This window comes from Eumetopias jubatus, unplaced genomic scaffold (genome assembly GCF_037043125.1).
Source record: "Eumetopias jubatus isolate StellerSeaLion01/CBP00866 unplaced genomic scaffold, mEumJub1_p1.0 scaffold_5, whole genome shotgun sequence".
Classification (NCBI taxonomy): domain Eukaryota; kingdom Metazoa; phylum Chordata; class Mammalia; order Carnivora; family Otariidae; genus Eumetopias; species Eumetopias jubatus.
Genome location: NW_028274811.1, coordinates 111,003,406 through 111,015,066, shown reverse-complemented (window position 1 = coordinate 111,015,066; position 11,661 = coordinate 111,003,406). Strand labels below are relative to the sequence as shown.

The 11,661-nt window shown below is 45.1% G+C and overlaps 1 protein-coding gene across 2 annotated transcripts in view; it reads right to left on the bottom strand.

The window, feature by feature from the left end:
* Nucleotides 1-255: 255 nt before the first annotated feature.
* Nucleotides 256-11,661, bottom strand: part of GLRA1 (glycine receptor alpha 1) — a 78,789-nt gene continuing 67,383 nt past the window's right edge. The window contains exons 8-9 of one of the 2 annotated variants that reach the window (XM_028106487.1): nt 6,573-6,719; nt 256-570 (exon numbers count right to left, since the gene is read on the bottom strand). In XM_028106487.1, coding sequence (XP_027962288.1) covers nt 256-570; nt 6,573-6,719 — 462 coding nt within the window. The remainder of the gene's footprint in view (nt 571-6,572; nt 6,720-11,661) is intronic. The other variant, XM_028106488.1, reaches the window with a different exon arrangement.

Genomic DNA, 11,661 nt, shown 5'->3' with positions numbered 1-11,661 from the left:
CCTCCCGACCCCTCAGCTCCGATATTAGAAAAGCCCCTCCCTCCCCCCTCCCAGCAGCCCACCCAGGGTTAGATAGTGCCACATTCTAAGATTCATGCATCACTGCATTTTGCTGTTGCACATAGTGCAGAGAAAGAGGGAGTTGTGTATGTGTGCCCCTCCCTCTCTTCTCCTCTTCCTTAGGCTCTCAGATTCCTGTGCTATTCCCACTCTGCCCTCTCCCAGCCTCCCCCATGCCCCTCCGTCCCAGACCCGTCACTGGTTGTGAACATCCTCCCTGCGGACGATCTTGTAGATGATCCAGTAGAACATGTTGAAGATGAGGAAGGCCATGGGGAAGCCAATGCGGGATATTTTGTCGATCTTCTTGGCCCTCTGGATGAAGAGTTTTCGCATCTCCTCCGGGGACTTAGATGGTGCGGGAGGGGGGTTGGTGGTGTTGTTGTTGTTGGCGCCTTTGACCGAGATGCCATCTTTGGCCTGCAGACAGGCTGGGCCCATCCCATAGGCAGAGAAGTTGAAGCGGCCCTCTCCGGCCTCATCCTCCTGGAATAGATTCAGCATGGGGCTCTACTTAAAATAAGACAGGGGCTGGGCACCCTCCCTGCAAGGCACTCCCCTGGGGGCCAAGCCAGGCCCATCTGGTTCTCCCTGCCCCCCTGCCTCTACCATTCCAGGTTTCTTAAGGCTCTTAGGCTGGCTGGGGAGTTATGCCTTATAGAGGGGCGCCACTTGCATGCTGAAACAGACGCAAACCAGGGGATAGGAATGTGGCCTAGAGTCTGCAGACCAAGTCCGGCTCGGTCACTTGCTGGCCATGTGGCCTTAGGCAAGTCACTTCTCTCTTTGAGTCTCAGGTTTTTTTACTTCATATTTTCCTATAAATGGGGGGAAAGATTGACCCCACTACATCCAAGGGGCCTCTATGACCATCAGAGGTTACAGATGAGCAGACATTCCGATGCTGTTTTGTTAGAAATCGGGACAATTTGGAGAGATCCCCTGCTTTGTCTCTGTTGCCTTCTTGCCCTTCTCCCCCACCCCGTCCCCCCAGTTGGTGTGTTCTCGGGCATGGGTTTGGGGAGAGAGCAAAGGCTGTGGGCCTCAGCCCTGTTTTACACGCCGCCAGGGAAGCCACAGCTGCTTTCTTCCGCCACGTTCCCACAGCCCTGGCACTTGTGACCTCAGACATAGCTCTGGATTAAGTTACTGTTCAAAGCCCTTCATCGTTTGGCCCCAAATTACTTTTACAGGCCTTTGCCCTTCCCCTTACCTTATGCTTGGCACACCTGCCAGTTTGGCTGCACTTTGCCAGTCCCCCCTGTGCATTTCTCTCACCCTGCCTTACGCTCACTACCAACACGCCTCTGCCCGTATTCTTCTAAAGTCTCCCTTTCCTAGCTCGTGGTGATCTTCTCCTGACCTGACTCGTGCAGACACTGTTGTCCACTGTCCTCACATCTAGCTTTGTGACCTTCCCCCGTGAGCTCCGCGCTGGCACCGAGAGGCTCCCATTGTCCTCCCATAGGGAGACAGCCTATCTTCCGCTTGTTCCTGTGTAGGACAGGGCTGACAGAGAACAGGAGACACCGTGTACGAGCCCCTTTCCAGCTCTGTTCCTGCCACCCTTGCTTGGGCCACACCACGGGCTTGTTGTGACAATTTCCAGCCCAGTCTTCCTACTGCCTCCCGGCCGGCCCCCTCAACCCAGCTGAATTGTCATAACACACATCTTATTGGTCATCTTCTGCTTGAACTCTTTAATGGGCTGCCACTGGCTTCAGGATAATTAAGGTCCTTACGTGGTGAACAAGGCCTTAGATGGCCCAGACGCTGCCCTCTCCAGTCTCATCTGTGCTATTCTCTTTCCAGCACCGTATGCACCAATCATCGCAAAATATTTACAGATATTCAGACGTGCCATGCTCTTTCGTTTTTAACCGTGGGCTTCTGCTCAGATTGCCCTCTCTTCCAGGAACGTACTCCTAACCTCTGCTTCCAACACCTTCTCTTTCACTGAACTAATGTCTTACTCAGAAGCCTTCCCCAAGGGCAAGAATAGACGAGGGGCCCCTGCTATGTGCTCCATGAGCTCCCTATACATCCCTTTCTGTTGGTTTTTTAAGGCTCTTATCACATTATGTTTCTTTAAAAAAAAATATATATATATAATCTTTATCTCTTGCAAACCTTTTTTATTTCTATTTTTTAGAGAGCGGGGGTGGGGGAAGGGCAGAGGGAGAGGAAGAGAGAGAATCTTAAGCAGGCTTCACGCCCAGTGCAGAGCCCAATGCAGGGCTTGATCTCAGGACCCTGAGACTGTGACCTGAGCTGAAATCAAGAGACTCTTAACCGGTTGAGCCACCCAGGTGCTCCACATTATGTTTCTTGATTAATGTCTGTTTCTCCCATTAGACTCTAAGCTCCATGCAGGCAGAGTCTTATTCAGGTTCATTGCACCCTCAATACTGAACATATGAACAGGGTTTCTGGACATAAGCTCAAAGCTCAGTAAATATTTGTTGAATAAGTAAATGTTTACCAGTATATCTTCACTCCTCCTAGCTTCCTTTTTTTTTTTTTTTTTTTTTTTAATGGGGTTGTATTCTTGGCACCAGGAGGATTTGAGACATGAAAAATGCTCAAGAAATCTTTGGCAAATCGTTGAATCTGGTCCAACACCCTCATTGCAGAAAGGGGGAAAGAACATGTGCTTGGCAAATAGATCCCAATAAATATTTGTCTATGAGTAGGGCAACAGTAGAGGGTTTGTGCCAGGTCCAAGGAAAGGAGTTGGGGGCAGCTATCCAAATTACTGGACCCTGTGGCTGGAGGGGGTATGGGTCCAGCTCTGTTGCTGCCCTTGCTGCAGGATGGGGTGCTTGAAAATGTTTTCTCACTGGGCTCTAGTTATGCAAGGGAAGCACCAAATTAATTTTATATACAGCTTTGGGCGAATTATTCTCTGCCTTCCTCATCAATTAAACATGGAAGTGGAAGGAGTGGAGGTGTGGCCTGGAGGCCCCATCTAGTTAGATGATCATCAATTTCACACTGTAGCCGGGAGAAAGGAAATTCCCTAGAAATGACGGAGAGAGGCTTGCTATTCCTGTTCTCCCCAGCAGATGGCAGGAAGTGAAGGCTTGGGGATGGAGCGGTTACAATCTGGTCGTCTCCTCCTCCCAGGGAGGTTGGGAGGATGCCTGCCTAGTCTGGCTCACAGATTTCCTAATAATCTGACTAATGAGGCCGGCCAGGGAATTTGAGGACCAGATGCTTAGTGCCCAACAAATGAGGTAACATGGGAGGATGGTGGGATTTGAGGAGCCTGGCGAAGATCACAGGCTCTGAGAAACTCAGGCATGGAGCTAGTTCCTTTTCACTCACCATCTGGGGCTGGAAACCCCCTCTCCAAACTTCCTGCTGAAGGGAGGTTTCTGCAGCCCAAGTTTATACCCTGCTGATGTACAAGCCACATCCAGAGGGGCTTACTCCAAAGGAAGCACTGCTTTATGGTGAACCCAATTCTGCATCCTTTTAGTTTCTGACATTTGGGTCAATTTCAGAGCCTTTAGGAACAAGGTCACACTGAATCAGCTACACACAAGGGGCCACACAGGAGAAATGTGAATGAAGAAATGAGCCAGGGCTGACAAAATCTCCAGTCAGAAGGGACTGTGTCAAAGCAGAGAATGCATTCCCTACCTAAGGGCAATTCCAGTGCCCCAGTATCAGGCGGGATGTGAATTCAGTGGGACCAGAGGCTGTGACTTTTTGAGTGAAGATTAAAGTGTGATTTTTAAATGCTGGCACCTTATTCTAGACTTCTAGACACTGCTAGTGAAATTAAAGACAGTTGCATGTTGCATTTGATTTCTGGCTACTGGTTTTTGACCTCTGCCTTGGGATACGTCTTCGTTCTTATTTTGATCTAATAAATCGCAGGGTTGTTTTTATCTGCTTCAGGATGGAAACATTGGTGAACAGATAAGCAACTGATGGTGTATGGTCAGTGGGAGCCATGGGATCTCCAGCACCTACCCTGCTTTTGCCACTAGTGCCTCTGTGGTCCTAGTGACTTGCTCCTCCTTGCGGTTGTCATCGGCATGGAGGAGTGGACAGGATGCCCTCTAAAGGGCTCTTTCAGCACGAACATGAGCTGTGAGAGAGCAAGGAGGGAACTGAGCAGGGATATCTGATCAAATCTGATAGTGGCTTTATTTATATTTCACCTGGCCCTAGAGAAAGGTTAGTTTTTCTCTGGTGTGTAAAACTGGTAGGGAGTTGGCAAGGGTGGAGGCAGCCTTTGGAGGCACTGTAGGCCCACCATACTGCACGTCTGCAGGGGGCTCCATTTGCATTTCTTTCTCTGCAAATAGTGCCCCCTGGAGTTGTGCAGTGCACAGTCTAGTGGGCTGATGCTAGTCAAATATGGACATAGTTTCTCCAAATAAGTGTCTTTTCAACAAATGTATTAACCCTCTTTTAGCAGAGGAAAGTGCAAAAAACAGCTAGCCAGTGGGGAAAAAGGAAAAATAATAAATTCCCAAGATTGTTATGTTTGGTCAGTTCCTTGCTTAGATTATTTTAATAGAGGCTAAGTATCCAATGGGCAGTAAGGACTAAAACTAGAAGTCTTTTGAGAAATCCTGTCTGGCTTGCTGCACCTAAGATAGTTTTCTCTTCCAATGCAGATTTAGAAGGATGGTTATACCTGAACTCCCATGGACATCTTCTGTCTTGAAATGTCTGCCTCTTGCCTATGGTAAACTGCTAGAAGTTAATTGAATTAGATTGCTGATGTTTAAGGAACATTCTGATGGAAATCTGTGTGTGTGTAATCATTTTATTCCCTGGCACTTGTGTGACAGGAACAAAACTTAAAGCTACTTTGTAATCTGATTTAATCCTCACCCCAGTCCCCCACTGTGCCAATTTAGTCCACTTTACAGATGGAGAAACTGGGCCCAGAAAAAGATGAGTGTGAAGTCACATAGTAAATAGTGATAAAGAGACAGGGTCCTCTGACACAGCACATTGTAGCTGGATAGACAGCTATTTGAAGTAGGTCAGTCTAAAGCTTGGGAGGGAGGGCCTTGGTGTGTGGCAGGGATGTGGCATGGCCTGACAGGTCATAGTGTATGGGTTCTTGTTTGCCCCAATCTGTTGCTGGAAAAACTTCTGGCTAGGCTGTCTGACCGGAAGGGCTCCTCTTTGTTCATGAGTTTATCCCTTTGTCCATCAGTTCAGTAAATGCCAACAGCATGTTCACTGTATGTCAGGCATTGTGTTAGGCACCAGAGACATAGCACTGAGCAAAAGTTGACATGGTCTCCACCCTTATGAAGCTTATAATTCAGTGGAAGAGATAAGCACAAAACAACTGCATCATGAATGTGTGATTATAAATCAAGATGACTGTTCAGAAGGAGGGAAACTGAGTTTTATTAGAGCATGACCTTTGCTAGCTCACACAGCATCCTTGTGCAGATGAGAAAAAATGGCACCCCTCCTTTGTAGACATATGAATTAGAATCCTTCCTCTGGCAGATACTGTCCATGCCAAAGCAGGACCTAGAGAAAACTGCCTCGTTGGCAAGGGGGCCCATGGAGGATACAGTCTGCATGCCCATACTTGACAGCTTTGCATGAGAACCTCACTACAGGACCTCTACCTTGACCCAGGTATCAGGGAAGATGCCTCAGCTGAGAACCTGAAAATGAGTGCTTGGTTAACACTAAGTAAAGTGCACTGGGAGGGCATTCCAGGAGAGAACAAGACATCTGAAGTCCTGTGTATATGTTTGAGCAACAAGGGAAAAAACCAGGGTGGTTGGTGCTCAGAAAGCAAAGGAGAAAGTGAAGATGAGGCTGGAAAGAAAAGTGGGTTCTCTGATCTCCAGGGGGAGAGGTCTTTTGGGGAAATATTTATTGACCAAGGTGTGCAACCAGTTTGTTCCCACAGACAGCACTCTCCCCAATGGCATTTGCTGGTTAGAACACAGCCTCTGAGTTAGCAGAGGGTGGTGACTTTGTATAGATGGTTGGCCAAGTAGTTCTGTATTCACACCCTCATAAAGTGAGAGAATTCACTCTGAGGGAGCATCTTGTGTGATGCTCCTTTCTTGCACGTAGGAAGCAAAGGCCTGGCACCTGGACATTCTACTCAAAGATCTTACCTTTTGTGGTGCAATTCCCTTCTGGAACCAAACCCTTGGAAATAATGCAGCCTTGCTGAAGACACCAATAAACATCTTTCAGCCTGCCAAGCTTCAAGGTCACAGCTCGTTATTATCTTAGCCCCATCAGTGTTTGCTCCATCAGTTCTGCTTCAGGTGTAACCTGATCATTTCTATAGTGTTATGGTTGGAAGAGTAACTCTCTACAGGCCCAACAAGGCATTATTTATGGGAGGGGAAGTTAGGAGTTGTAGGCCTTCAATCCCTATTTTATGTCTGCCTTACCCACTGAGAAGGATGGTCCAGTGAAACAAGTATCACAAGACAAGGCTGCCTGGAACTCTTCTGCTGACCACCAGCTGTCCCTCCTTAGGTAGCGATCCAAAGGCCTACCTTGTGATGTCTTCGCTTCCTCCTGAATCGGAGCAGCTCTTTGTGCTGCCGAGACACAAAGTTGACAGCAGCATACTCAAGCAGGGCTGAGAACACGAAGAGCAGGCACACTGCCATCCAAATGTCAATGGCTTTCACATAGGACACCTGGAGTGGGGGCGGGGAAGAATGCAGGGGCGTGAGGGCAAGGGAGAATTAAATATCTCAATATTTCTGCTCCTCAGTAACTCCCCCATCACTCACTGCTATTCCCTCCTCAGCTGGGATATTAGGAAAGTGCAGAGGAAAACAGAAGAAAAATGCACCAAGAAGACTGTACAAAACATTGGAGAAAATAGAATATGGTACCCAGAAGAGTAGTAAGGAGAGAAGGATGGTGTACCTCTCATGATCGTTGAGTGAAACCAAATGTTGTGTTTAGTCTAAGGGTGATAGGAACAGAAGGGTTTACCTAACATTAGAAGTAAACAGAGAATGTTAGCAAAAGTAGCAGAGTAAGATCTTAAAAAACTCTTCTCCTGTATAAGAGCAATGAGGACAACAGCAAAAATGGTCAGAATCAACTTTCTCAGAAGCTCTGTTAACCAAAGGCTAACAGCAATCTTGAAAGCATTTACTTAAAAAGTCAGCTGAATGCCAGTAAGAGCATCAAAATTTGTGGCATTAAAAAAAAACCACCAGCTTCATTGAGATAAAATTCATACACCATACAATTCACACACTTAAAGTGTACATTTCAATAGTTTTTAATACATTCAAGATATGTGCAACCATCATCATAGTCAATTTTGGAATGTTTTCACCACCTCCAAAAGAAATCTAGTAACTTTTAGCCATTATTCTTTTTCTTATTCCCGCAATTCCTGTCCGCCCCCACCATCACAAGCAACCATTAATCTACATTCTCTCTCTATAGATTTCCCCATTCTGGGCATTTCCTATGAATGGAATCATACACCCTGTGGCCTCTTATGACTAGCTTCTTTCACTTAGCATAATGTTTTCAAGATTCATCCATGTTGTAGTATATATCTATATTCCATTCTTTTTTTAAAAAGATTTATTTATTTATTTGAGAGAAAGAGAGAGAGTGTCTGCAAGCAGGGGAGGAGCAGAGGGAGAGGGAGAAAATCCCAAGCAGACTCCCCTTTGAGCACAGAGCCTGCTATAGGGCTCGATCCCATGACCCTGAGATCATGATCTGAGCCAAAACCAAGATTTGGATGCTTAACTGACTGAGCCACCCAGGTGCCCCTACATTTCATTCTTTCTTATAGCCAAATAATATTTCTTTGGGGGGAGAGGCAGAGGGAGAAGCAGACTCCCTGCCGAGCAAGGAGCCCGATGCGGGACTCCATCCCAGGACCCTGGGATCATGACCTGAGCCAATGGCAGACACTTAACCATCTGAGCCACCCAGGTGCCCCAAATAATATTTCATTGTAGGGATATACCACATTTTGTTGATCCAGTCATCAGTTGATAGACATTTGGTTGTTTCTACCTTTTGGCTGTTACAAATAATGCTGCTATGACCATCTGTGTACAAGTTTTTATGTGGACTTATGTTTTCATTTCTCTTGGGGCCTTGTGATGTTTTAACTTGCTGAATTCTCGTTCTCCTGTGCTAGCCTTGAAAACCAACAGCCTGCAAGCATAGTGAAAACCAGCATCCAGGCAATCAGTGAATGGGGCAGAACAGAGTTGGAGCTTCTTTAAAGCCCCATTCCCAGAGAACTGTCATTATTTGCTGAAAGACCCCACTCACAAGGAAGGCTGTCTTTATTTGACCTGACTTGGAGCTGGCCTAGTGTGAACAGCCTATTCCCTGGGGGCATCTGTTGAAAATAGTCGGTGGCAACTGTTGAACATCACATCAGCCTGAGGCATTAGGTAAAGTTGAAGCAAACAGTAGGTTGATTAACAAGCTTAAAAGGAAAATCTGGGGGAATGAGATATCCACAGGGGGCTTCAGAAAGCTTTGACATATTTCTGGGAATTGGTGTGCATGCTTAGGCCTGTGTGCTCCTCAGGAAAAGGCCTGAGAAGACCCCTTAGCTCTCAACTCTGGCTAACCTTGACATACTGAGCAAGCTGCAAGTGAAGGGTAAGGCAACACTGTAAACTGCCTGGCTGAGTTGTGTCCTAATACGTCCATAGAGCCCTAGGAAAAGGTTGGGAGATTTCTAGGTTCTATGCATTTAAGCAAATTTCTGTCCAATTTTAGCTAACCACCAAGCTAAGTGAGTAGAGACCAGTGATCCCACACAACAAAGAATACAGACCTTACAGAATTAGTTCTGTAGTAACAAGCGTTACTAAACAAACAGCAACAACAAATCTTGAGGAGGGAGAATCTGATTTCCAGAGATGCCACATTACATTATGTAAAACATGTAATTTGCAACCAAAAATTATAAGATATGCAAAAAATAAAGGATGGCCCTGCAATGGACTAAATGTTTGTGTCCCCACCCTCCACTTCGTAGATTGAAATCCTAATTCCAATGTAATGGTATTTGGAGGTGGGACTGTTGGGATGTAATTAGATCGTAAGAGTGGAGCCCTTGTGAAGGGATTAGTGCCTTTATAAGAAGAGGCCGGCTAGCTGGCTAACTCTCTTTCCAGCCTGTGAGGATATAATAATAAGTTGGTGGTTTGCAACTGGAAGAGGGTCCTCGCCAGAACGCTACTATGCTGGCACCTGATCTCAGACTTCAAGCCTCCAGAACTGTGAAAAATAAATTTCTTTTATTTATAAGGCACCCAATCTCTGGTACTTGGTTATACCAACCCAAATTGACTAAGACAGGCCCATACATAGAAAAAAAAAAAAAAAGGCAGGCCAAAGAAGCTGCCCCTGAGGAAGCCCAGATATTGGGCTTAATAAAGGCTTTATTTTTTTTTCAAATTTTTATTTATTAAATTATTTTATTATTTTTTAAAGATTTTATTTATTTGTCAGAGAGAACACAAGCAGGGGGAGCAGCACGTAGAGGGAGAAGCACGTTCCCTGCTGAGCAAGGAACCTGATGCAGGACTCGATCCCAGGACCCTGGGATCATGACCTGAGCTGAAGGCAGATGTTTAACCAACTGAGCCATCCAGGTGTCCCTTAATAAAGGCTTTAAATCAGTTATTTTAAATGTGTTCAAGGAACTAACGGAGACCTGTACAAACAATAAAGTATGAGAACAAAGTCTCACCAAACAGAACATAAGATAGAAATGATAAAAAGAGCCAAATAGAAATTCTGGAGTTGAAAAATAACTGAACTGAAGAGTTCACTAGAGTGGATAAATAGCACATTTGAGCAGACAGAAGAAAGAAACAGTGAAGTTGAAGAATCAGTGAACTCGAGGTTATCTTGTCAGAGGAGCAGAATGAAGAAAAATGAACAGAGCCTCAGAGACCTGTGGGTAACCATCAAGTACACTAACATATGTTTAATGAGGGTGCCTGAAGGAAAGGAGAGAAAGAAGCAGAAAGGGTATTTGAAGAAATAATGGCCAAAATTTTCCTGAATTTGAAGAAAAACACTAATGTACACATCTAAGAAATTCATGAACCCCAAGCAAAACAAAGGGCTCCACACCTACACACTTCATAATCAAACTGTCAGAAGACAAAGAGAGAATCTTTTTTCTTTAAAGATTTATTATTTATTTGAGAGAGAGAGAATGAGAGATAGAGAGCACGAGAGGGAAGAGGATCAGAGGGAGAAGCAGACTCCCCGCCAAGCAGGGAGCCCGATGCGGGACTCAATCCCGGGACTCCATCCCGGGACTCCAGGATCATGACCTGAGCTGAAGGCAGTCGCTTAACCAACTGAGCCACCCGGGAGCCCCAAAGAGAGAATCTTAAAAGCTGCAAGAGAGAAGCAACTTGTCATGTGCAAGGATCCTCAGTAAGAATGACAACTGATTTATCATTAGATTATATACTTTTAAATTGGGGGGTGGGTAGAGATTATTAAAGCATAGGGACAGATCTGGTGGGCATATAGAGCTTCATCATGATTGTGAGGAGCGAGATTTCTCATTAGAATCCAAGCAGTCTAATACAAATGGCTAACAGACACATGAAAAAATGCTCAACATCACTCATTATGAGGGAAATACAAACCAACACCACATTGAGATAGCACCTCACACCAGCCAGAATGGCTAAAATGAACAAGTCAGGAAAAGACAGATGTTGGCGAGGATGTGGAGAAAGGGGAACCCTCCTACACTGTTGGTGGGAATGCAAGCTGGTGCAGCCACTCTGGAAAACAGTGTGGAGGTTCCTCAAAAAGTTGAAAATAGAGCTACCCTATGACCCAGCAATTGCATTACTAGGTATTTATCCAAAGGATATAAAAATAGTGATTCGAAGGGGCACCTGCACCCCAATGTTTACAGTAGCATTATCAACAATAGCCAAACTATGGAAAGAGCCCAAATGTCCATCAACTGAAGAATGGCTAAAGAAGATGTGGTATGTATGTGTGTATATATATATATACATATATATATATATATACACACACACACATACACACATATACACACACACAATGGAATATTATGCAGTCATCAAAAAAACACCCTGAAGTCTTGCCATTTGCAATGACGTGGATGGAACTAGAGGGTATTACGTGAAGCAAAATAAGTCAAAGAAAGACAAATACCATATGATTTCACTAATATGTGGAATTTAAGAAACAAAGCAAAGGAACATAGAGGAAGGGAGGGAAAAATAGAATAAGATGAAGAAAAAGTAACAGGGAGGCAAACCATAAGAGACTCTTAACTATAGAGAATAGACTGAGGGTTGCTGGCAGGAGGTGGGTGGGGGGTGGGCATTAAGGAGGGCACTTGTGATGAGCAATGGCTGTTATATGTAAGTGATGAATCACTAAATTCTACTCCTGAAATTAATACTATACTATATGTTAACTAACTTGAATTTAAATAAAATCTTGGAAGAAAAAAAAAAAGAAACCAAGCAGTCTGGAGGGCAGTGGGATGGCCTATATAAATGAGAAGACATCCTGTGTTTATGGGTTGGAAGACTTGATATCATTAAGATGGCAACACTCTCCAAA